Source organism: Mya arenaria, chromosome 10, assembly GCF_026914265.1.
Source record: "Mya arenaria isolate MELC-2E11 chromosome 10, ASM2691426v1".
NCBI classification, from domain to species: Eukaryota; Metazoa; Mollusca; class Bivalvia; order Myida; family Myidae; genus Mya; species Mya arenaria.
Window position 1 is genome coordinate 13,327,966 of NC_069131.1, and position 27,660 is coordinate 13,355,625.

The 27,660-nt window shown below is 35.9% G+C and overlaps 2 protein-coding genes across 5 annotated transcripts; one reads left to right on the forward strand and one right to left on the reverse strand.

Annotated features, from left to right (window-relative positions):
- Positions 1-1,562: 1,562 nt before the first annotated feature.
- Positions 1,563-13,154, forward strand: LOC128206035 (uncharacterized). 4 transcript variants are annotated; one of them, XM_052908161.1, is made up of 4 exons: positions 1,563-1,694; positions 5,709-6,476; positions 6,864-6,962; positions 7,729-13,154. In XM_052908161.1, the coding sequence occupies exons 2-4, from the start codon at positions 5,883-5,885 to the stop codon at positions 9,286-9,288; spliced, it is 2,253 nt and encodes a 750-aa protein (XP_052764121.1). In that variant the 5' UTR covers positions 1,563-1,694; positions 5,709-5,882; the 3' UTR covers positions 9,289-13,154. The 4 variants fall into 4 exon arrangements, with proteins under 4 accessions (XP_052764121.1, XP_052764123.1, XP_052764124.1 ...); XM_052908163.1 differs by lacking the exon at positions 1,563-1,694 and adding an exon at positions 1,927-1,958; XM_052908164.1 differs by lacking the exon at positions 1,563-1,694 and adding an exon at positions 2,022-2,314.
- A 3,904-nt stretch (positions 13,155-17,058) lies between these two features.
- LOC128206042 (polyadenylate-binding protein 4-like) lies at positions 17,059-25,460 on the reverse strand. Its single transcript, XM_052908173.1, has 11 exons — positions 24,961-25,460; positions 24,484-24,677; positions 24,090-24,205; positions 23,698-23,857; positions 23,194-23,268; positions 22,649-22,885; positions 20,786-20,989; positions 20,334-20,502; positions 19,390-19,652; positions 18,458-18,682; positions 17,059-18,111 (listed from the first exon to the last, which is right to left on the reverse strand). The coding sequence occupies exons 1-11, from the start codon at positions 25,157-25,159 to the stop codon at positions 18,016-18,018; spliced, it is 1,938 nt and encodes a 645-aa protein (XP_052764133.1). The 5' UTR covers positions 25,160-25,460; the 3' UTR covers positions 17,059-18,015.
- Positions 25,461-27,660: the final 2,200 nt, after the last annotated feature.

Below are 27,660 nucleotides of genomic sequence, written 5' to 3' on the forward strand. Positions count from 1 at the left end.
CCACCCCCTCAGGCCCCGTAGTCACGTTGGTCCCACGCCCTCAGGCACCGTACTCACGTTGGTCCCACGCCCTCAGGCCCCGTACTCAGGTGGGTCCCACGCTCTCAGGCCCCGTACTCACGTTGGTCCCACGCCCTCAAGTCCCGTACTCACGTTGGTCCCACGCCCCCAGGCCACGTTCTCACGTTGGTCCCACGCCCTCAGGGCCCATACTCACGTTGGTCTCACGCACTCAGGCACCGTACTCACGTAAGTCCCACGCCCTCAGCCCCCGTACTCACGTTGGTACCACGCCCTCAGGCCTGGTACCATGCCCTCAGGCCCCTTACTCACGTTGGTACCACGCTCTTAGGCCCCGTTTTCACGTTGGTTCCATTAACCACGCCCCCAGGCCCCGTACTCACGTTGGTACCACGCCCTCAAGCCCCGTTCTCATGTTGGTCCCACGCCCTAAGGCCCCGTTCTCACGTTGGTCCCACGCACTCAGGCCCCGTACTCGTGTTGGTACCACACCCTCAGGCCCCCGTACTCACGTTGGTACCACGCCCTCAGGCCCCGTGCAGGGCCGTTATTCCCACACCCTCAGAGCCCGTGTTCCGTTTTTCCCAGCCCCTTCCCGTGCTCCCGTGATTCCACGCCCTCCTCGTATTCCCGTTGGTCCCACTTGGTCCCAAATATAATACTTTTTTTATTTTATAAACGATCCACGGAAAGTTATAACGGTAGACAGATGCCTGCTGTCGGCACCGGACACTGGGTCATATACATGCAAGTCACTATGGTCGGCTTTGAATTTGGATCCGTGGTCACCCGTAAGACGGAAAAAGTGAGATTTCTCTCCAGTTTCCCAAACAAAATAAGATTACTCAACTCTCGCGTATTGGTATTTTTTATGCATGTGGGCTGCTCTGTGATAAGTCTGATTCAGCCGTTGTCGTGACCATGTCACCGTGAACAACGGCAGCTAGTCGGGTTTGAAAAAAACCCAGAAGACTGTGTGACTGTCATGATGGGACGTGGGATCGAGTCCCACCCGGGATGGGTCTTAACAAACTATTTGAGACATGTATAGAAATTAATGACGTATTTGTAATGACTGTTCATATTTTTACAAAATCATGCATATTTTGACTCTCGCAATGAACTCAACATGGTAATTTCCGTCTGTTCCCGGAATTACGTTTTTTCACAGTGTTTAATATAATTTGTGACAAACATGTGGATCTAATTACAAGTATCATTGTAAACACAAACACACAAACACAAAACGTACAGGTTATTGTTCTATTTATTTTTTTATAAACATGCATACAGTACATGTATACACCCATTGTGCTTTATTTATTCACTAACATGTATACAATATGCGTAAGAAATGTGTATTAAACCGTCAAAATAATAGATAAAGCAAAAAATCATCAGTAACTATTTCAACTCTTACCAATGAAAACAAATCTACTTATAATATAATTTTCTCAAACCCTTTTTAATTAGCGTAAATCTAAACAGTTACAACCCCGGCAGGGCCTCTGACAAGAATGTTTGCTTACTAAGGGTTAAATTACCTCCCTTCGTAAATCCCTGCAGGCTGAAACAGGCAAAATATCCCTTACAAGAGCCAGGGAGTTTCGGTGTGTTAAACCTGGATTTCGGGGAGTTATAAGTGGTTGAGGGACCAATTTTTTCAACCAAAGGTAGGATTATTCATTTAACTATAATTGTGTACCATTTGTTGAAGAAATGAATTAATTTTAAACTAAGACGATCAATTTTTCTGTACCCTATTTCACTACCCTAAAAAGGTCAGTCGACGGTAAATATGTCGGCCCTAGCGTATCGATTGGCAAGTTCCCAGATTTCGATATTCGCATACATTTTCATTATTTAGTTTATTTATAGATAGTACGTTGTTTGTAAGCTATCGGAAATCAATGTTTACAAAGTTCACTGTTTGAGCTGTGAGTATTTTTTGTGTATTTGATACGGAAAAGGGATTTGACAGGGCACTTGCTGTTACACTCACTGAAGGTGGCGCCTCGATTTGTTTAGCCCTTAGGGTAGAATAACGTTGATAAATCGTGTTTAATAGGACTCAAATAGTTGAATTTAGATACTAATTCAAATCATAGCGATGTAAATTAAAACAGAAAGTAGGAGATGACATAATACATTCGTATACATTGGGATTAACTCCGTTTTTAAGAAGGAATTCCCTATCGGGTTTTGACAGGTCACGTGACGCTATAGGATACACATGGTTAAGTGCGTCACGTGATCTAGTGTATTGACGTATGTGGGTCAAAAGGTCTACCAGGTATATTGACTGGGTAATAATATACATGTGGAGTTGTGTATTGAAGATTGGTTATCGGAGGCCCTTTGAGGGTTGTAGGGATTTTTGTTAATCTTAAATGTGGAGGACTTAGATGGTTTGTGTTTTTTTGTTATGAATAAATTTTGATTTATTATATTCAAAAAATGTTTTATTGATTATTGTAAATAGCCTTTGTTAGGTACAGTATAGATATCATAGAATGTCCATTGACTTCCACATCCTGGTTAACAAAATTCACACTGGTATATATCATCCCTATGAGGATGTAATTATATACATTTTTTTTTGGGGGGGGGGGTTGATAATTTTTGTAAATACTTTCTTAAACAGCGAAATTTATACTATGTAATGCATATTGGTTGGCACACATGTTTACTTTAAAGAATGTTATTTTTATTAAAAGCTAGGTTGTAGTGGTGTCATGTAATCATAATAATCTTACTTACACCATGTTATTTAAGAATTGTTTTGAATGATCTTTGTTATATGAAAAATATTCACATATTTTAATATTAACATAATAAAGTCAGTTCTTTCATAAAACTCATGTATGTAATATGCCTAATTATAAACCAGGGATGCTAATTAACATGTTCTGATCAAGGTGTACTTTAAATGAATGTTTCCATGGCTACAGGGGTCTGTTTCCATTAGGCTCAGCTTATCAGGTTAACATAGCACCTGGCTGGCCTTTGGCCAGTTTGGAAGCCTAATGGCTGATAAGTATCTGCTACTCCCTCAGCAGATCCTGTATGTATGCATTACTTACCTTCAAGGAATTTTGGAAATCCACCTGGGGTCTACATTTATCAGAAATATATTCATTTGCATGAGATCTGTGGAGTGTTTCATCTGCTCAAGGGGCAGGTGGAGGGAGATATAGCATGTATAGAGGCCCTTTGAGAATTGAAAATCCAACTATGGATGAAATATATGTTTCTGTTCAGTTGGTAAATGATTTACACAAACTAAGGCGTTGATGGAAAATCAGCCTAACATTTCCTGAGAGATTACTGCCAGGAAATCATAACTTCCTACATGTATGATATGTCATTAACATTTATAATGGCAACTTAATTATTTTAGTTGCACAATTTGTTAGACTCATGATATCTTTATATATCATATCATATATACATAATGGTTAATTAAAAAAACTCTAATTATCATTATATCAAGGGCCACTGCCACAATCTTGAAAAAAAAGAAGAATATTTTGTTAAAGCTGCAAAATTAATTCCAATTTGATATCTTCATGAAAAGGGTAGTGTTTATTTTCACATTATAAATTATCTATGACTAAAGCTCTTACTAAATGGCTAGGCTGTAAAGCTATAAAGCAGACCGAGATCTTGTGAGAAAATCTATACCAGGGACCATTTGTCTATTGATATCTACATTCAATACACAGTTTTATACCCCTAATTTGCATTCTTTTGTCAAGGACTCTGTGTAAGGGCCCATTGATTTATTGACAAGGCGTTTGTTTATAGGGCCCAAGTTTGGACTTGTTTGTGAAGTTCAATAAACGGCTTTACCTAAACACCCTGTAGTTGTTAGTAACGCAGCATAGACCAATAATAAAGCCTGAAAGGGCCCTGATCTCCATATGGGGTTTTATCTATAGCATCTGGTTCTAGTTGTATTGATTGGGCAGGCTTTTGTCTGGTCAACTCAATTAATGCCTGGATCTATAACTGTAATGGTCAGCTGGTTAAATGGTATTCAAATTAGGGGCTAGGAGTAGGAGATAGATTGAGGGAGGATGTAAATGGTGTATATTTATTAGTCATTGTGATGTTGATCCGAACAGTTATTATTCAGCAGTGCTTATGTACTTAGTGTATTCAGTCATAGTTGGATCCTTAAAAACCAAACTCAGTTACCTTGTTGAATATTAAGGTAGAGTATATGAATAGAAATATGGCTAGTTTTTATGATTAATGTGTTTTCTCATACCTATTTACAATTATGGACTGTTTAATAATTTTTTGAAAAACTTTAATATCAGTGCCAAATGGCACATGACATTGAAGTAGTTGTTTTTGGAATACAAACAAAATTTCCTTACAATTTGATATGTCAATTAGTTTATGGTTAATTGCTTTATTTTAATAATTGAATTTACATGAAACTTATTTTCAGAAAATTACAATATTGGTTGACCTTCCTTGTGTATTGAGGGCTTTTGTTTTATTGGGAAGGCTGGTCTTGTTTTGTAATAAAACATGTATGATTTTATCAGCCCATATTAGCACGGGTCCTCGACCACCGATCTATAACTGCCATAAAACTGGTAACAATGGCTCTAGCCCTAAGGGGCTTTTTAAGATTTTGGTCGATAAACGTAATCCAACCTTTACAATTTATTTACTATAGTCTTGTAGTTTAGGGATTACGCATTATTAATTCTCTATGGGGTCCTTGTTTTTCAATAGTTTAGACTTGGGACATGCTTGGACATATTTTATGGTATACAAAATGTATAAATGGGGAAAACTTTCAAGTTTAGACCGAAAAAGGGTATTAAAACCCCACAGAAATTTTCCTAGTATCTTGTTTGCTAACATTTCATTCAGAATATGTAAAAATATTCAACCTAAGATTGTAGGATACTAATATAAAGATACTGAATTTAACAACTTAAGAATGACTTAGGTTTAAAACTGGCCCTATAATGTCACATGATTTGATTGGATAGTTTAGAAGTGAACTATCCCTTTGTTTTATTCCATTAATGAGTTTGTATAAAACCGTCAAATCATACACTGCAACATCGTGTGAGTGGGTTTTATTTACTGCATCTGACAAGGAAATAAAATCTCAGTTTCATGCTAATCGTCTTCCCCTTAAAACAGCTTATCAGCAAATAGCAAAGGCCTTATACCTGGGAATTTTAACATCCCTGTCAGTCAACACATGCATGAGTACTGCATATCTTAACTGTATTAAACTGTGTACAATAGCAATAGACCTATTACTTATCTGCCTTTAGCCAGCCGAAACAAAAGGGAAAAGAGATGGAGGGTTTTTTTACTGTATGAAATTGCATTTTAAACCACATTTCATACCACTGGTTTGATATAAAGTTACATATAGGGCAGCCTTTCTGTGTCTAACACTATTCCCATCAGGTTTCTTAGGATGGATTAAATTATATATAAGAGTGTTCTCTTTGCATGAGGTATTTTTTAATGATTTAATCAGTAGGTAAAGTTTAAAACAAACAATTTGAGGGGGAGGTAAGGGTATAACCAGGCAGAATCTGTCTATAACTGCCCAGAATCCCCCCACCACCTCAAACGTTAGGAATTTTCCCCCGCCCCATACACACCTAATGAAACATCATTTAAACATTTTTCTCTATTTTCAGGTCCCAACGTAACTCCCAAATCAGCCTGTGAACAAATGGATGAATGAAACATAATAACCTTTCACCCCGTAGGCAGAGGAACTACATTAAAAAACACCCATCATCCATCAACCATACTCCCATCATCCGCAGTTAGTAGAAGTCAGCCTAGCCTCAGATCACTTTCTTTAAATTATGGAGACAATTCCATTCAAATTTGAGGCAGGATCAATTTCGTCATCAAATTCACCCCAGAAAGCTTTGTCAATTAATGAAATAGCTGCTCAGTTGGCAAATAGCAAAGCTTTAAATATTGCAGCACCTCCTACAATACTCATAGCAGCACCAACAGCTGCCAATGTAGTAAACGGAAACAATAATAACAACAATATTGAAAAGGCCGATTCCACAGAGAGTATATCAAACAATCCTATTGTAGCGAAAATGACTGAGGCGTTATCGCTGAAGCAGTCACCGACCCTAACGAAACAACTTGCAAAGCCGTCCACAAGTTCATCGTCTGGGATGCAGGTCATTACTCAGTACATGTGTCGCTACTGCGGCCAGCAATTTGAGAACACCGAACAGATGCAGAAACATATACAGGAACACGTTGAGGGAAAGACACCGCACGAGTGCTCTGTCTGTGGAAAGACATACCGTACACCATCAAAACTGCAGCGTCATGTGCGAGTACACAGCGGGGAACGTCCTTACGCTTGTTCCGTCTGTGGGCGGAGATTCACACGCAGCGATCATGTGAAACAACACATGAAAGTCCACATGCAGGTAAAATAAATACTAATAAATTTAAAATCTCTGTGTATCATCAGTAATGATTTCTGCTGTTTCTGATAAGAAATAAAACAATCAAATGAAATCAAGACTCAGAACTCAATAAGTGCCTCCAAATGATATATTTGCACTTGTTCAGTTCTTAGACTAAGGTTGATTGTAATATTTTAGTTTTACAGAAAATAAATTTATGCTCCAAAAATCTACACAGTCATGTAATGCTCTTTAAGGCTGAATGCAATGTGCAATATACACGCTTTTGATCTGCAGATATTGTAGTCTGATATAGTTACCTTGATTTCAATTGCTGCTAAGTTAAACTATGTAAAATCTTCTAAGTACCTTTTACCCATGTTAATGTATTATTTTATCTCTCAACAGCCGAAAGACGCAAACGTATGTCACCTGTGTAATGATATGAAGTTCAACCGTCGTCAGGCGTTACACGCCCATCTCCAACAGCAACACATGCTGTCACAGGTGAGGCATTCAGAGTCGATTGTTCAAGTTAACAATGTTGTCAACGGTAAAAGGTTACTGGTAAATATTTTATGATGTGCTGTTATTTGCATTAAACAAGTACAACTGTGAAAGTTTTCTCAAATCCTTTTACAAATACATGCAGCAGATCACGAGTGTATCCATTTAACTTCCAGAGCAATAACAATTTGAAAGTTAACAACAATACAACGGTCTTCCCACCATAAACACAATTTTTGTATTTCACTCAAGATTTGGATAAAATTTAATTTTTGCTTCCTATACCATGACATAACTGTCATAATATTTTTACAGAATAAAGCTCTATAATAACAGCAATACATGAGTGACTTTTGCAAAAAATAGCACTTTTTGCAAGAAAATGATCTTGACCTTAAGTATACAAAAACAAAAACAACAACTTTTTTTTATGTTATGAGAGCTAATTGCTATATTTTGAAATCAAATGTGAGTATAATGGGTATTTTATTATGAAATGATAAAAGAATCAAAATTTCCTATACAGTTAAAATAAAATGATAACTGAAAGTTAAGATAATGTTATTTATTTTTCATTTACATGTGAGTTTTATAGAAGATATGTTGATCTGTTTTTAAAAGCATTTTTTTAACAGCCTAAGTGATTAATATTGTTTTAATTATGTACAGAAGTATTATGGTGCCTTTTAGTATCTTGCAGTACAGATCTACCTAAATAAAAGCTAATTTTGTCATGCTCTTCAAATGATTACATTAAATACTTCAGGTGTTTACCTGCCATCGTTGCGGCGAGGCGTTTGAATCTCTGGAGGAGATGCAGACCCACAAACTCTGTCACGACACTGTCCTCAACAGCCTTAAGGATGGCTCTACGGCAGCTGCTCCACCTGACGGCATCGCAAAATTCTCCCTCGGTCCGCAGAAAACAGAGCAGACATCTTCGATGAACAAGTATGATTTCATCACAGTCAAGCCTCAGACATCGTATGCCACTACAACAGCTTCCACTGCCGAAGACACCAAGCCTACTTTGACTTCAGTTTTGAAGATCCCTGCTGCTTTTTATATTCCCGCTAACATGGACAATGTTTCTGCATTGAGTAGCAAGCTTGCTGTTGAAGGTATGGAGAAATTAGCAAAAGAAACTGCAGAAGCTGAAGCTCAAAGGAAGTATCAAGACGAAATGATGCAACTAACTAACGATGCAATGAAGTTTCAGGACCAGTTAGATGTGCAAAGAAAAACAGAAGAGGAGAGGAGAAAGATTGCTCAAGCTTTCACAATCAAAGCAGGAAATGTTATTGAGATAAAAAAAGAGCTTGGAAATGTGGAAAATGGCGACGCAGGCCATGACTCAGGTTTGGAGATTGTTGAAGGTCAGGAAACCACACACATGGTTAATGGAGACGGTATGTCCATGTTCATACTGCCCTCACTTTTGAAGAACGGTAAACCTGCAGGGTCAAAAGCTGATGAAGATGAATCAGATATGGAAACAGAGGACAGTGAACAGAATTCGTCCAAAGATTCGTCCGCTATTAATCGTGAAGGTGATGATGACAGAAGCGAGGGTGATGCTAGTGAGAAGATGGATGATAGTGGTATTGGTGAAGGGGAAGGGTCGGAGGGTAAAATCTCACCACGCCCTGAGGCCTTCTCCAGACCCTGCCCAAGGTCAAAGAAACCGGGATACATGCCTCCCGTGGAGGCTAGTACAGAGGAAACCAGGTATGGCTCGCCTAGTTTGGTGTCTACAGCTGCGAATGAGCCAACACTTATTGCTCCTAAACCAATGTTATCAATACTCAATCCTAGAATTAACGAACTGATCAAGGCGAAAGTGGAACAAAATATGAGCAACCAAAACCTGAACAGCCAGAGCCAGGCTGTCCATTCGTCTGTTCCGACTTTCATCGTCACCAACCCATCACTCAACTCACAGATGAACCCTCAGCTACCAAAGCTCACACTTATACCAAATTTCAGCAAACTCACTCCGCCACCAAACCCTATGACGTCCTTTCAGACGATACTGCCAGCTCCTATCAGCAGTATCTCAAGCTCAGCAACACTCGCTGCTGTTGCTGCTTCTATGTCGGCACAGATGACCCCTAAGAAAACAGAGGGGCTACCGAAACTCATAAAATGTGAACACTGCTGTATTTACTTTGAAGACAATGCAATGAGCATGCTTCATAACACCTTACATTCGGCAGACACTGCAGATCCTTTCACCTGCCGGAAATGTTACAAGAAACTCGGAAACCGACTTGAGTTCATGGCCCATCTTATATGGCACTTAGAACCCAACATGGATCTATGTTAAGAATCTTAGGGACTTTTGTTACTGTTTTTGAATTTTAAGGTATACATAATTTGTATTATGATTCATTATTGTTAAAGTTTGTCAAGTTGAACAAGAATTTTTTTCGAACAAACAATTTAAAAATGCTGAAGAGATCTTAGATGTGCTATTTTTATGTATTAGAGACAGTATTACTGTATTGTTAGTACTGCTTTTATTTTCAAACTTAAAAATACTGGATCAATTGGTAAGAATATCATTATCGTATCATTGTATATATGGTCCAAAGATCAAAAATTGTTGCCTTATATTTTCAATGTTAATTTGTGTACAGGACTATAATGCCATCATTTAAGGTTCATTTTACAGGATGTTATAAAGTCATCCAATCGTTTGTCATATTCATGGCTTTTTCAAAAAGATACAATATATTGTACATGTAGCAAAATTCTTTATTTTTTTTATAGATAGCAAAAATTTAAGAGTCTATCATAAAGTACTTGATTATGCATGTATATGTGTGCAATATTCTTATTAATATTTGTTTTTCTTTTCTTGGAGATGCAAGACAACTTTTCTTTCTTTGCGGAAAAAAAAGTTTAAAAAAATAATCATACATTTTAATCTTTCTCTTTCAAGTTTGAACAATTCTTTATTCTTTAGATACAACTAGATCAATAATTATATTCTTTTTCCTGCCCCTTCTGTGCTTTTAAAAAATACTCACTTCTGCGTAAAGCATTTACATATTGTTTTCATCATTATCATTTTACTACTTGTAATCTCGAAAACTGATTCTTAATTCCCTCGAAAAGTTACTTGTACTGGGATGTTTAGAATGGAGGGATATGTTCGTTTTAATTCGTAATTAAAGCGAGGGAACTTTTTTTAAAGATTTTATTAATATATGCTTTGGATTTTATTTACATTTTATGTTTTTTTTACATATGTATGTTAGAATTACAACAGAGATCCCATGCCTGGAATGACAGAATTAGAATGAGAAGAAATGTCTGTGTATTTATTGGAAATATTTAGTCATGGTTTTATTTCTGACGCCGTTTTTGTTTGATGTGCAATGTTAGAGTGAAAAGAAAAACTTACTACATACATGTTGATTTTTTAAACCACAAGATAGGGTTTGCCGAGCAAAATTAAATAATAGAGTACAATGAAAGCAAGGAACTGAAAAACTTATTTCTGTCCTTATCAATATTTGTAAAACAAGTCACAGCAATGTCATATAAATCATTTTATTGGCACACTGTAACCCCAAAATTTTGTCTTCTGTTTTTTTGGGAAAAACCAGGGTAAATCCCATATGTCCTACTTGGTGAATGCCAACTTAACTCGCACACGAGTATATGTTAATTTGCGCATTTCCTTCTATAGTTGGATACAATTTCAATTTTGCTTGCCACGCCCTATTTTGCGGTTTATTTTCCATCTGTGATTTGTTTTATGTGTTTTGGTGTTATAACAACAAACAAATATTTATTTATCAAATATTAGTCAACTGTTGCCAGTTTATTTATGCAACTGTAAACAAAAAAAATCAAGAGGAATAAGTTATATTGATGATGGAAATGACTTCATGGAAGGTCAAAATATTGGGTACCGAATTTTACTGTGGATGAAAGCTTGGATTGATAATAAATAGGCCAAAAATAGTAAGGAAAATTGGGTAAAAACTGTTAATACTTTGTTTAGTAGCAAGAAATAAATTGGGCAAAATAATTTCTTCAATGTCCATAAATACCATTTATAGAATATAAGGAGAACTGCATACTATCTGTTTTAAAATTCGGTCTCGTCTAATCGTTACATGTTAATGATTGTTTCCAGTTATGATTTGGCTTTGTTCAACATTTGAGGTTATAGTTGTTCATGTTTCAAACTTATGGTTACATTATACTAATATGAGTTTTGCCTTTCAAAGTTTTGTTTAACTGTTTACCGTGTTAGCTTTTTGTCTAAAACATTCGATGTTTTAATAGATGTATATATGTTTAATCAATATTTATCAAAAAGCCTTAATTCATGTTACTCAAATGTTAAATATATATTATTGATATGTTACGTTCTTTGTCTTATTTATTGTAGTGCTTAGAAAAAAAGAATTTCATATAATTTGTATTGTGATTAGATTCATAGCATTATTATTTATATAGTTTGGGTGTGTTTATTGTTTTGGGGAAATAAAGGTATTTTTAATGATTTTTCAATGCAAAAGTAAATTCATGATTATGATCCAGTAATGAAGACTGGAATGATCTTATCAATGAATGTGTACACATTATTTTTTGAGTGTACCACAAAATATCATAAATCAAAAATTGCAGTTCAAGGTGTTGCGAGTGTCACAAACTAAGATGATAGTTGTACTTGCAAAAGTAAATAAATATTGCCATAAATGACTAATCAAGCTGTTGTTTAATTTCAATAGATATTTTACGGTAAATTCTCAGAAATATGTGAAAATTTAACGGTACGATATATATGCCCACAATGAAAAAGGTGGAAGGGGAGTTCCAGTGGTATTTAAATGCCCAGCAAATGATAAAACATTTAACTATCAAAATAAACTGGATCATTTGCAGAAATGTACATGTTTTTTTGGGGGCAAATGTTATGGTTATTTCTTAATAATTTGTTCATTATGCCAATCAGGATAAGATTCTTAAGACTCTAATTTTACGAACTTCAAAAAATATTTTCGCTCATTCCAAATCATTATGTAATGGTAAAATGTATTGTAGTTTAAAAGTACAGCAAAATAAAGTGATATAAAGGTTCGAAGTACAAATTTAAACATGAAATTTTCAGTTATTTGAAAAACATCTGGAAAGAAAAATAATTTCAGACAATGAGAAAGGAAATGTTATGGTGTTAATTGATCGTTTTTTGATCAAAGATGTACAGGGATATATTTATTTGAAGAAAAAAATCTTTATAGCATTGCATGTGATTTTGTTTTCCTTCTTTGTGTTATAATGTGCATGGACGAGATTAAATTGGAACTTAAATTATTCAATAAGCAATCTTTAAATTTGACGATTTATAAAATTTATGTTGTAAAATGTAAAAACAAAGCAACTTAAGGTTGTTAATTTATTATAATTGATGTTTCGGATGTATTCTTGTTTAAATCCCTGTTAATGATCTATTAAATCATTCGCATGTTCAATATTAGGCAAAAACAAATCAGTTTCAATGACATTTTTTTAATTATAAATAATTTATGTCAAATACCTGCACATCTTAAACAATACATGAAGTCTTCGTTCAACTTTAATCGGTCCATGCACAGAAATCATGTTACATCCTGTGTTATTTGCTGTTGTACGCCTAATCACCTCATATTTTCATCAAATTCCACATTTATGTATTATACAAGAAATACCATCATATATATGTTATTTTCATTTACATTTTCGAAAATAATGTGACAAATATAATCAATCTTGCAATGTAAACATGTTCACTCCTGTGTGTATATGGGCTTTAATAACTCGTCTGTTTTATGTTTTTTTTCTAATCATTTTTCACCATATACATATACCCTCTGAAAAAGATTGTTGACAGGATTTAAATTACCAGAAAAGTAGTTCCATTCAGTAATATTGATAATTTCTTGAGTACATAGTTAAGTATATTAAACAACTGAACAAAATAGTTATTGTTTGATAATGTTTATAGCATGTTTATTTTATTTAGTTGCTATGTTACAGCAGGAAATGTTAAAAGTTTACAAGTTTTACTTTACAATGTTACAACAAGAAGTTGACGAAAGTGATAGTTTTGACGTTGTTATGTAATTTGGTTAATTGATATAGTTTATTACCCTAGTTATTGTATTAATAAACTAATTTGATCAACAAGATTTATGTTGTATTTATTTTTTATCATTTTTCTTAAAGAAACATGAAAGTCAGCAGACAATTATGCTGCTTCACAAGACATAGTTAGCTTTGTCCACCGCCTTATGTTTCCCTCCGTCAGAAGACATAGTTACGCTGTTTCAACCAAGACATAGCTACATTGTGTCCACCGCCTTAAGTTTCCCTCTGTCAGAAGACATAATTACACTGTGTCCACCGCCTTCAGTTTCCCTCTGTCAGAAGACATAATTACACTGTGTCCACCGCCTTCAGTTTCCCTCTGTCAGAAGACATAATTACACTGTGTCCACCGCCTTCAGTTTCCCTCTGTCAGAAGACATAATTACACTGTGTCCACCGCCTTCATTTTTCCTCCATCGGAAGACATATTACACTGTGTCCGCCGCCTTAAGTTTCCCTCCATCAGAAGACATAGTTACACTGTGTCCAACACCTTCAGTTTCCCTCCATCAGAAGACATAGTTATGCTGTGTCCACTGCTTTATCTGTTCCTCCATCAGAAGAGATAGTTACACTGCGTCCACTGCCTTAAGTTTCCCTCCATCAGAAGACATAGTTACACTGTGTCCACCGCCTTCAGTTTCCCTCCATCAGAAGACATAGTTACGCTGTGTCAACCGCCTTAAGTTTCCCTCCTTCAGAAGACATAGTTACACTGTGTCCACTGCCTCAAGTTTCCCTCTATCAGAAGACATAGTTACGCTGTGTTAACCGCCTTAAGTTTCCCTCCATCAGAAGACATAGTCTGCGTCCGCTGCCTAAAGTTTCCCTCCATCAGAAGACATAGTCTGTGTCCATTGCCTAAAGTTTCCCTCCATCAGAAGACATAGTTACACTGTGTCCACAGCCTTAAGTTTCCCTCCATCAGAAGACATAGTTACACTGCGTCCACTGCCTCAAGTTTCCCTCCATCAGAAGACATAGTTACACTGTGTCCACAGCCTTAAGTTTCCCTCCATCAGAAGACATAGTCTGTGTCCACCGCCTTCATTTTCCCTCCATCAGATGACATTGTTTCGCTGAATCCACTGCTTTATCTGTTCCTCCATCAGTTATGCTTGGTCCACTAAGTGTTTGTTTGGTAATAATAGTGTCACCACTCTTAGTTAAGGGCCAGTCTGTTGGGCTTATAAAACACCTACATTCTTAAACATCTTTACCCCAATTGCTATCCCAAATGCCAGGCACCTGGCAGGAAGGCAATGGGTACCCCTCAATATAACTAGCTGCTGGGCCGGCAACCGGCTATGTCATGGCAAGCCCTGTGTGAGACTCGAACATTCGACCACCCACTCCGTAGGCAGACGCCTTAGCCACTAGGTCACAAGAGACTACATTATATGTCCATCACTTTGTGGCATATCGGATTTGTAAACCATTTGAAGGGTTTCAACAACAAGAAGCGGAATGTTTAAGTATACGAATAGTATATTCCAGTCCAAGGTCATAGGTTAAAGGTCAAACGTTGATTTTGCTCTTACAACAGTACAACAGTTCTGTGTACACCATATACATATATATCAAGGACAGTTGACTATTATATGCACAAACCAAGGCCCTATATACACTATCATGGTCATATTTAGATGTCAAAGGTAATTTGCAGAAGATATTACCCATATCAAACTTGAAATATCCCCTGTTTGCAAAGTTTTTAATGAAACAGCATGACTTGAAGAAATTTGATCAAAGACTATTATTTTAAAATCTTGCCATCAGTTTGTGGAGATTTTTAAAGATTTCCCTTTGGTTCGCATGGCAACCAGATTTCTACATGGAACCTCGTTGGCTCGATATCCTCGTTGGCTCGAACCAAATTAAAAGGACCGATTTTTATTTACTCTTTGTTCATATAAATTTCGATCGGATGGCTCGATATCTTGAGGGTCGATATTTCTCCACGCTCGAAGTCGTTTTCGCGGTCCCAAACAAGAATTTCACACTTTGATTTGGTTGCTTGGGTCGGTCATTTTCGCGGGTTCAGTTAAGAATCTCACGCCTTGATTTGTTTGATTGGCTTCATTTAGCACAAGGCGCTAATCGATTAAAATTGCTTGACTGATATTATAATTATTATGGAATTTAAATGGTTTAACAGTTTGAATAAACATGCCATCACTATAAGTTATGTCTCTAATTGTTATCCATCCCTAAATTACTATGCATTTTGATATAACTTTTAAGCTATGTTTGTGTTACCCACTGTTTACAATTGCTTGTTTTGGCATAAATGTATTTTTATTATAAATAAAAAATAAAATGATATTTTCTAATAATCGAATAAGTCATATTACGAAATTTAGGGTGCGTAACTATGCCCAATAAATAATCTTCCTTCTCTTGCGGAGATAGCGTAGCCAATAACAAACGAGGTAAATAAGACTTTATGTAACAAATGAAAAAAATAACATTCTGTAAGTAATCCCGCTTGGCTCGATATTCTCGAGGCTCGAAGTACTTTGGCCGGTCCCTAGAATATCGAGCCATCGAGTTTCGACTGTAGCTTACTATTGACAAAGGACTGTCCCCTATCACAACAGCTCACCCTCAAGCACTTCATGAACTAGAGCTGTCGAAGAGCAATGCACTCGACTATCTGCCACTTTGTCTTAGAAAATGAACTTGATAATTATGTTTTATGTGCCTGTCAAAAGCAATAAAAAAAGTCAAATAAAAAACTACAAGAAACCCAGCAATATGATGAAACCGGGTTTTCAATGATTGACAGAAGAACTGCAACCTTCGTTGTGAGATTCAGTTTCTCCTGGGGTTTTTTCTCTTTCTAATAATGGTGACCTTGACCTTGACACTAGAGGCCCCTAATGCAATCCCATAGAAGTGCTCAAACACTTTCTATACCAAGTCACTGTATGTCAAATCTAACTAAAATTATTTGATACCATAGGTAAGTTTGATACTGGCCGGCCCGCCCGAACAACGATGTACACCATTCTTATAACCAGGTAACACTTTGTGAAAACCTGCTTGAAACTACTAGTATAATGTGTCTGTAAAAATATGGGGCAATCTAGGGCCATAATTTGGATTAATATGGAGTTATGTAACTTATTGTGTGGTAACTACTGTGAAGTTATAAGTAATTTAAATGAAGGATATAGAATTAGTAAAAATTCCAACTTGAGCTGGACACAATGTGCCCCTACACTTTAAGTCAATCAGCGGCCAAAATTTGTATTTAGGGTGAAATGGTGTTGTGTAACCTAATTGTATGATGGTTATCAATAATTGTGTGAAAAATAAAACTGAATGAAGGGTATAGAAGTTATTAGTAAAAATCCCAACTTGCCCCAAAATTTTACCGGACAAGTCAGACAGGGGCCATAATTTGTATTTGAGATAATGTGGAGTTATGTAACCCCATTGTGTGATGTTTCTGAACAATTAAGTGAATTGAATGAATGGTATTGGAGTAGTGAATATGCCAACTTGACCTAAAACCCTAACCAGACGTCAAAGTGAGTAGTAAAGCCTCCTTATTCTTCAATTAAGAGCTAAAAATCTGGCCAAGTTGAAGCAATTCATGAGGCAAGTTATCACTTCATCAAAATACACAACCAACTTTAAACTATTAACTCTTCTGTATTTACAAAGGTTTCTTCACCTATTTCCAATTTCAGCATCTATAAACTGCCATCATTAAAATAACTTGAATTCTAATTGCAATGTTAAACCCCTGTTCTCAACAGTTGAACAATACTCAATGTAAATCAGCCAACTTTATTTTCAATCATGTCAGACTCCTCTTTATTAATATTTTATTTTTTAGCCAATTATTTTAATATACTTGCAGGAGGGTATCTCTGATATACGACCAGTTTTATACCTCAGTAAAATTCTGCCAAGAACAATAAATAAAAACAAAGAAACATTTCTATTCTAACCCAAATGTTTATTTGCAAGAAAATGAATGAAGGAAACATTTTCAGAACTGAAATGCATGTTAAAAACAAAATGTCTTGTAAAGATCACTTTCCCAAAAACAAATATCTTCCAGATATAGCCTAATCAAGCTTGTCCCCTCTTCTCAAGTTCTTAAGTTAGCTTACTTGAACATCAACATAACACAACTGTTAAAATATAACACCTACAGCTTCACTACAGTCATATACAGTTACGTAACAAGGTATTTTTATTATCATACATTGTACATGGTTTTTCAATTTTTTTAGTGTATTTTTTTCACATTTTATATATAAAAGGGAAAGAAATCAATACAAAACTTAGTTTATACATGTTACGAGCTTGGATTTTTTTGGTTGCTTATTTTTGAACATTTACCTTTGGTAGAAAAATGTGTTTTTCAGCCTTTTTTATGAGGTAAAGATAATTGTTCAAAAATATTCACACGCTTTTTTTCTAATATACATAATAGATCGCGAATGGCAGTTAGCTATATGAACAATGGTAATATGACGAACACGTTCAATCTCTTGTAACAATTCGTACAAAACCAGCAAAGTCATCATTCTACAGTCATTAATTATTACTTATGTTCATATAGCACAAGCAAAAAATACAATGGATCATATTTTCTTATAACCCAAACAATCACGTTATCATTCTCAAACAAATTTCTTGATGTTTAAGCAGTTTAAACTAATGACATATTTAAATGGTATTTACAGCATTTTTAGCTTTCCTCACAAGATTCCTCAACAATAATCAGAATAAAACAGTTATCATACATTTTTTCTTTAACTTCAAAATAAAATGGCTTCAATTTTAACAAGAACAGTCTTTAAAATGAAACATATTCTGTGAAGATGTTCTGTGGAGTTCAGCCTTGGTGTAACACGGCTGCTATGTACCGTACGTCCACGCGTGTCTACTCCTTCTTGATTGAGCCGGAGTTGGCAGCAGCTTGGGTGGCAGCAGCTTCCTTGGCCTGGTGGGCCTGCAACACGGCCACTGCTTCCTCAACCTGGAAAAAATGGGCATAAAATTTGATGTATGAAATAAGGGCTAGAATAAAGCAGCTTTCAGATCATGAATTCAGATTGTGTGGAGAAGAATTGGTCTTACATTGCAGTCCAGTAAATTTAACAAAAGTGTTATTCTATTTGATAAGTCCCTTCAAGCTTTGGTATATTCAAGTATAGAATAAATATTAGTATATTGTGTACTGATTGATATCAATGTTTGTTCATATGTTGGGAAGTTTGTATTAGACAAGCAGGAATAAATATACTTTTTATGATTTGAAAATAGTGTCTTATATGATTGGGAAATAGTGCCTTTACTCTGGACTATTTGACAGCTCATCTTACCTTGGCCTTCAGAGATGTGACCGACTCGAGCATGTGGAGCAGCTCAGAGTTGTCAATCTCAAGCAGCATGCCAGTGATTTTACCCGCGAGATCTGGGTACATCCGGGAGATGAGAGGGAAAAGACGCTCGCCCAACATCTGCTTCTGCTCCTGGGGTGGGGCAGCAGCCAACATGGAGGCTGTCAGAGCGTCCTGGCCTGGGACCACAATGGCCTGGCTTGGTTGCTGCAGGAATGAATCAGATTTGTTAATATTAATATTAAAACAGACCTAAAAAGCCAATTCTGAAAATTAAATACAGGTTAGAGGGATTTAGATCATGTATGATCAAAGGGCTTAGAATCCTGTTGAAATTGTTCTCAAAGCCAATTTTACCCATTGAAAGGCACCTCATATATTTTTAATGCTTTTCAATGTCCAGCAAGAAACTAACTTTACAACTGTCTGATTGTCTGAAATTGCAACTTTTAATTTAATGCAACTTTTAATCCAGACATCAGCATTAATCCTGAACTTCTTTAACCATGTGTAAAAAAGGCAGTCAAAACATAATAAGAAAGTCGGAATATAATAAAACATACATCATATGAATGCATTGACATTATTACCTTATAGTTACTAGGGCAACCAGTCGACCAATACTACTCAATACCAAGTAAATATTGTTTAGTCAACACAAACTGAATGCTCGAGGATGAATGCTGATTTTTTTATATTATCTCAATGCAATAAGATTTCCCTCCTGGCATTATCTAGGACAATAGGAAGGGCATTAAACAATATCATTACTATAAAGCGACCATTATGGACCCCAAAATGGAATGTTATTTTTTTATCAATTAATGATAGTGGGAATGTAATTCTTTGCTTCTAATATCTAAATTTATCAAATCTATAAATCATCAAGCAACAGATGATCTTCATTCGCTTACCTCTTGTGGCCTGTAGGTTGGGCGTGCCTGGGGCATGGTGGGACCTCCCTGTTGTTGAGGTCTGCCGGGCATACTGGACTGAGGCATCGTCATACCGGGGCGTGCCTGGGCTGTCGACTGCCCGATGATCGGGCGGGCATTCATAGAGGATGGGCGCACATTCTGCTGGGATCCTGGGGCATTTGCTTGGTTGGCACCTCCTGCAGCTGCTGTCGGGCGGGGTTGTCTCATGCTGGCTCCTCCAGTCATCGGCTGGAATGTGGCTAGAATAAAAGATATGGTCTTAAGTCTTGGAAACACATCAATCATTTTGTGGATGTCAATATGATAGTAACATCTGACAGGTAAGGTCTACAAGCAGAGATCAATAAGACCTGAAACCAAAATTGGGACATTTCATTTAATTCTTCTACTAGGCCTAAAAAAAAAATTGTTTGGTTAGGGTTACATCCTTAAAAAAAATAGGTAGGGTAGGTAGGCTTTTTTTTTTTTTTTTTTTTTTATTAGGTTTTATATAAGAATATAATTTTCATCATTGGAGAATGGTGTTAAAGCTATCTTCTGTACAAGCATTTAAGGTTTAAACTTAATATTAAAAAGCAATTAAAAAAAAAACGAAATATTTTTTTTTTATTTTTTTTTTTTAGTTTTTCATTTTTTTTTTCAAACTGACTATAAAAACGATAGGGTCGGCGCCTATTCCGTAGGTAGGGTCGGGTAACCCGAACCAAATGTATTTTTTTTTTAGGCCCTAGTAATATTTTCTTCTACTAGTAATATTTTTTTTTAAAAATACTTTAATTCTATGCATAATTTATTTAGGTCTGATGGTCCATATCTACCAAAATCTTAATTAGCAAACTGGACATTTTTATCTGTCTTACATCATTCATATACTTACTATAAATTATTCAAACAAGCATTGATAGCATGCCACAACTTACATCCTCCTGGCTGTCCGGATGGCCTGACTGTCTGCCAGCGAGGTCCTGCTCTCATCTGTGGGATCTGTTGAGGGGTGAAGAAGTTGCCCCGGGCTGCCCCAGGGTTCATTGTGGGCATGAAGTAGCCTGCCCCACCACCTGGCTGGAACACCTGGCCCATCTGCTGAGTCTATGGGGAGAGAATGTACAATAAAGTGATCATGTTTTGTGTACATTAAAAAATTGTAATGTGGTATTTCGAGGATTTGCACCAAATACTGATTTATCTGCAAACATAGTCTTACAAATATTTTGAAATTTGTTGCCGTCCATAAATAACACATATTCATATCATGAGCATGAAAAAGACTGCTCCATGGTTTGACTTAAGCTCTGGTTTATCAGCATCAATGATACATACTGGCAAAACTCGCTATATGGTATTCTTAATAAATACTAATGTATGAACAGACCTGCATCCTCATACTGGCAAGGCGCTGCATGTACTGTGAAGCAAGGTGAGCTTTACGATCCTCCTTACGCTGGGCAAGAGCCACATACAGGGGTTTGGCAACAATGATACGCCCATTCATCTCTGTAACAGCCTTTGTTGCCTCCTCTGGCGAGCTGAAGCAAACAAAACCGAACCCCTTTGAACGGCCACCCTCGGACATCACCTGAATATGGAAATATAGAGAACTTTGAAGCAAGAGAAAACAAATTGAATGTAATTTCTTAATCTGGTGCATTAATATTATAAATATTAATTTTAAAAGGCAATGAACTACAGAACTTCCCCTTTAGTCCTTAGTATGATCCTTTCTTGCTACAAGAAAACAACAAGGCAGAAGAAGCATACAACAAGTCCATGCACAGAGTCAATGTTAGAACTACTTAGTGGAAATAGTTATACATTACCATGGAGACAAACATACTAGCACACGCTTGAGTTGTTGGGTACGGTAGGTAGTTCATTAATTCAAATCACAATTTGAATGTCACAACATCAAGTATAGATTACAAACTGAACCAGTTAGTTTTAGTATTCTTTTCATACAAATTAAAGACTTCAACAACAAAGTGCACTGAGCCTACATTAAACTCCAGACATGTAACTGAAAATTGTAATTTTAATATGGGACTGCAATTTTATGAGCTTGTTTTACAAATTTGTCCTGTTTTGTTAAAATGAATTCCCCAAATTGTACGTTGCCCACTGATAATGACCAATGTGCATACCAAGTTGGAAGACTCTACACCAAGTTGTTCAAAAAATATCATCAGAACTTAAAGCACCTGTATTGTTCAAAACTGATTGGAAACAAAAGTGTGACACCAACTAACAAAGTTATCCCTGTCTGCCCTACTTTGCATGCAACATAAAAATAATCTGTAACATGTAAAATTTCTCTTTCCGCAGTCTCATTCTAAAGCTCTTTGAAATTCAATTTATGGTGAAAATGTTTACTTAAATTTCCCGAAAGAAACTCAAGAGAGAGAGAGAGAGAGAGAGAGAGAGAGAGAGCCATTTGCACTAGCCTATTATGGCATGCATGCATTGTATAATATTATCTAAAAGTGTAGCAGGCCTACAAGTGGTTGGCTTGCCTTACACCATACCACGGTTCTGTAGGGTCCTGCTGTCACACACAGTCCCCCCTGACGAATCAAGGGTGTGTGTGATGGCCAGTTTGATCTGCCCAACGTGGGAGGAGAGAGAACAACAGGTCAACCTCCAGGGTGGTTGGGGTTAGTTCATGCAGGGTTTCATGTGTATCTATCTCTTTACAGAAGGTGTACCTTCTATTTATAGTGAGTTTGATAAGCTGTAGGTCATAATTGATTCTTTTCATATGAACAATGATCACATCAACCCTTTATTTAACCATCCATCAGGGCCTAAAAACTCCCAACATTGCTGAACAGACAATAAAAGTTAGCTCTCAGTTTTGCACTTATGATGGTTTCAATCAATCAACTGTAGTTTTTAATGACATATATGGACATTAACCTCAACAACTTCAAGCCAGTTCTCACCCTAGCACTTATGATGGTTCAAATCAATTAACTGTAGTTTCACAATGACAAACAGAGACATTTACCTCAACATCTAGCAGTCCTCATAAGAGCAACTTAAAGCCAGCTCTCAAGCTAGCACTAGTGATGGTTCCAATATATCAACTGAACTTTCGCATACATGGACATTTACATAAACACCTAGCAGTGTCCTCATAAAAGCAACTTAAGGCCAGTTCGCACCCTAGCACTAGTGATGGTTCCAATATAACAACTGTACAAATATGCACATTTACATCAACACCAAAACCAGTTCTCACCCTAGCACTGGTAATGGTTCCAAACTGTGAGAATTCCTTCCTCAGCCTCTCATCATCGATGGTATCGTCCAGGTTCTTTACGTACAGGTTCACTCCCTGGTATCGGTTCATGCGCTCCTGTTTAAGTCGATCAAACTTGTCCTTGAGCTCTGCCTGTCGTTCTGCACGCTTTTGTGCTCGACCAACATACAGGATTTTACCCTCCGTCAAGTCTTTATTGTTCATCTCAGTGACTGCCTAGAAAATAAATCACAACCAGTTATAAGTATGTTGGAAGTGCTTGATGTAATTTCAAACTTTTTGCTTCTTGTTTTCGGTTATTAATGTGCTTGGGTCATTTCTTACGTTGACTTCACAATATTTTAGACATATCACACAATTCAATTTCGTAAAGCAAATTTTACTTTATCTTGTATAATCCTTGACTGCATTGTTATTAAAGTCATTCGAAAAACAAATGTATGTTTTTGCAACATGAAAATGGAATCAAACAATAGTCAAAAACAATGAGATGTTATCTCTTTAATTGGTGTTGAATTGCTTACCCTCTCTGCAGCTTCAGGCTCCTCATAGCTGACAAATCCAAATCCGCGTCTCTTTCCATCATAACCAATCATTACCTTTAAAACAAAAAAAAACATTGAACAATCAATTATTAAAACATCATAGACCAGGGTTTTCCCTTTAATAGAAGGATAATTATAAAACTGAGGATTTTTTTAACCATAGAAGGAATAAGAAGAATTTAAGAAAATTATATATTCATGTAACAATTTCTCAAAACAAACTGAAGCTTAGGAAGTCTATTGAAAGATCTGAATGAGTAACGTGAGCACAATTCTCAAAGTTTATACACAGGGATTCAGGTACAAACAGGGTTAACGGCTTGTTTCAAAAGCCATCAATATACACTTCAATGTACTTGTTACTATATTAAATTAAAGCAAAAATACCCAGCAAAAATCAATTTTTAATAAAAAAATTCATTTAATGATCAGTAATAAACTTAACCATCCCTGTTAAATATTTCCTTAATACTTTGCAAATACCTTGGCACTGATGATTTTGCCGTAAGGCTCGAACCAAGTCTTTAGTCCTTCATCGTCAATGTCCTCACTGAAGTTCTTGATGTACACGTTGTTGAACTTCTTCATTTTGTCACCCATTTGTTCCAAGCGCTCACGTCGGTTCATAAATCGACCCACAAACCTGAAAAGTGGGAATATTTTCAGGCGTAATGAGAATAATTTTTTTCTTAATGGCACTTCTTACTTAAGATGCCCATTTTAATGGCTATGACCTTTGGTCAATTAATTCACATTAAGAAAGAAATAAGAGTTACACCAACAGGACTCAAATGTTTCCATATGTATGTCTTACCTTATGTATTCAAATATATGAAAGATATGCACATGATACATATCATAAATTGATTACTCACACTTTCTTCTGGTTTAGCAACATGCCGTTGACTTTCTCTATGGCGTTTCTAGCCGCTTCTTCGGTCTCAAAATGGACAAAGCCATAACCACGAGATCCGTGCTCATCAGAAACAATCTGAAAAATGATAATGGTTGCTGAAATTTGTTCGTGATTCATGAAAAGTTTACACAAACCATTCATGAAAAGTTTACACAAACTAATTTCATAATCAAACTGCAAGTTTACAATTAACGTTACTTTTGAATAATAAAAATGTGCCAATACATTTTGGCAACCAATTGACAAATCACATGAAAGACTTATTATTTTAAATTTAATAAGCGACTGGATTAACCATGACATTATAAATATTAGCTCCCTGCATTAGATGTTAGTTTTCAAAAGGGAATCACCTTGCAAGACAAAATGTTTCCGAAGGCAGAGAAAGTGTCATAAAGGGCCTTGTTGTCAATTCCCTTGTCCAGATTCTTGATGAACACATTGCCAACACCGGATTTTCTCAGTGAGGGGTCGCGCTGTGACCACATAATTCTGATGGGACGGCCTTTAATTGTATCGAAGTTCATGGTGTCGAGAGCTCTTTCAGCTGAAATTCCAATCATACAGCGTGTTATGACAATGCAGCAAATGTTGTTAAATGGAAAATGCCACTCAGTAAATCATTAAGTTTAGACTAAAAAGAATATCCTCAGAAGCCGAAAGGTTAAAAGTTGTAGGCTACAAATCACTGTACGTACTGTTACAACATAAATATAGTTACACGACAGAGATATTGCTTCAATTATGCCACACCCCCTTGTCAGGTTATCATAATTACAACCTATTTTACACAAATAAAACAAACATCTTACAGATTTAATTAAACATACCATCAGCAGGCTGTTGGAAGTTGACATAGGCATATCCAAGGGATCGTCGTGTAATCATATCCCTGCAGACTCGGATTGACAGGACAGGTCCGGCGGTAGAGAACTTCTCGAACAACATGGCTTCTGTAACGTCTGGGTGGAGGTCTCCCACGTAGAGGGAGGCCATGGGGTAGCTCTGGGGTCCTCCTGCGTTCTGCATCTTCGATTCTTTTGTTTCGTACGGTTTAAAATTTACTTAGAAATATCGTGATTGCTCAACAATATGGCGATCGTGTTTCTTCGTTTTCTCAAGCTGTCACTTTGCTTGACTAAAACCTACCGTTTCGCGTCTTTTTGGTATTTTTAAATGATTTTTCAGATTTTTTTGTGATTTTTTAAATATATTTTTTAATTTTTATAGTCCTTTTTCGCAATTTTTAGTGTTGTGGTGTTGCTTATAAACAACGACAACACGTGTAAAATATCGGCGGCGCGATCGAGAAGAGGGACCGAATAACTGCGCTCGAAGTCTTTATAGCCCGTTGACATAGATATGCATCCGCCACAAAAAATAGTTCTTGTAGGACGGGATATGTTTGAGTATAAAATAAGAGTTGTACAAAGTTACTAGGAAAAATGCGTAACTTAAGATGTATTTATTTCAGAAATTTATCTTTTAACTAAACATTTCTTGCGATTTATTTTATTTTTATTTTATATTGTACCCCAAACACGGCATGTAAATTTAGTTGCTCACAAAATGCGTAATGTCTTTCCCAGCTGACATTGGCAGGGGGTGTTTTCGTTCGTTTCTAATGGCTACATTATGTCATACAATTTATCAGGGAAAAATGTGTCGTATATAAGTGTAATATGAACTTTGAGTATGACTTTTCAAAAAGCCATGTGCCAAAATCCCTGGTCTGAAAATGTGAACGCTGCGTGGACTTTTCTGTTACTGTAGTGGTATTTCTTAAAACTGTTTGAGTTTACTGTTTGAGTTTATGCATGTTTTGTCTGTTATTTTAGCTTTAATTTTAAAGTATCACCAGTTTCCGAATACTGTGACCATTGCAGCAAGGTCGGTTGAACCATATACTACTGCTCTACGTACGTTTTCATATTCTTTGTCAGTGCCAGCTGGGGATAATCGGTAACTGATTTTAAGCTTAATTTGCAAGGTTCATGTGGTAATTCAATTTTAGAAGTTGCAGTACTTATTGACCTGTTCATGATGTGACCAAAGACAAGTTACGAATACATATCAACAGCTTACTAAACTTTGTTTTGGGTTTCACTGCATGGCTTATGGGCTGTATAAATTTACAATGATGTAATCTGTGTACATGTAAATTAAAGAAATACCGTAGATCTATGGAAATGCAAATGAATATTTTTGTGACTAATACGCTGGATTCGGTATCCGTTCTGGATTGTTGATGACTTCTTACATATTTAATTTCCACACAATATTGTTACATTTATTAAAGTAAATCATTGTTGTATTTTTCAGGGACATATACAGTTGTCAATACTATCATTTATTATGGGAAATTCCGTTTACCTTATAGACTACTAAACGCGTATAACTGTCGAGTAAACCACTGGACACTTATTTCATCCGGACAGCGTTTGAATACTATTATTAAAATGTCAAATTACGTTCCATCCCGCCCTTAGGGGATGACTTAAAGTAATATTTCATAAACATTTCCTCATAAATCACCATATAAGATCATTATCTTCAAACGTCAACGGGGTTACGTTGACATTAGAAAATTAATCAGTGATTTTTAAAAATTACTTTCATTACGAATTTATACCTAAGTAATATTATATAAAAGTTATATTAAAAACAAATAGACGTGTGTTAAATACATGTATATAATATTTACAAATTATGTTCATAAGGTATTGTGAGAAGAAAGAAATCGTTTAGTATGTAACGCTACAAATAATGAAGATGAAATCCATTTTAGGACGTTAATTGTTACTATTTGCACCTTTCTGTGTATAAATTTCAAGCATTATTTCAAACTTTTTATTTAAGCAATGGCTACAATCTTGTACTATACACAGAATCCTACCTACTACTTCCTTACTGAAGAAAATGAAGATAGTTGACTTATGTTAATTTTGTAAAACCGAAATTGAAATGTTAAACCATCTTTTATGAAACTGCCCACGTGTCAAACTGTTTTTAGAATATTAAAAAGAAAGTCTAAGTTCGGCGGAGTCGCCATTAAGTAAACAAGATTTAATCTTAGGTTATATCGATTGCAATAGAAATGGTTTAAATATTCTCTTTTATAAGAAGTGAAAAAGATATATTTCTTTGTAAGAGCAGATCTATTGTTCTCACAAGAAAGGATTAAAAGCAAGTCTTAACGTATGCTTATCTATTTTTAAGCAATCAAAATTAATTTCACGCACATATCATGTTTCATTCAAGGGGATTTTAATGAAATTAAATGATACTAAAATGTAGTAACCTGTTCTCGTTTATAAATAAATAAATATCTACCCTTTTCATCTCCTCTATACAATATCTATAGTATGTGTTTTTTTCGGTTCTTTTGGAATCCTCTGTTTTAATATTTGTTTTGTTTTGTAAACTTTATAATTCACTACAATTTACTATTCATTTTATTCCAATCAAAAATGTGTAATTATACTGGTTACAATCTATTTGTATATGTATGAAAAAAAGGTACGTTTTTA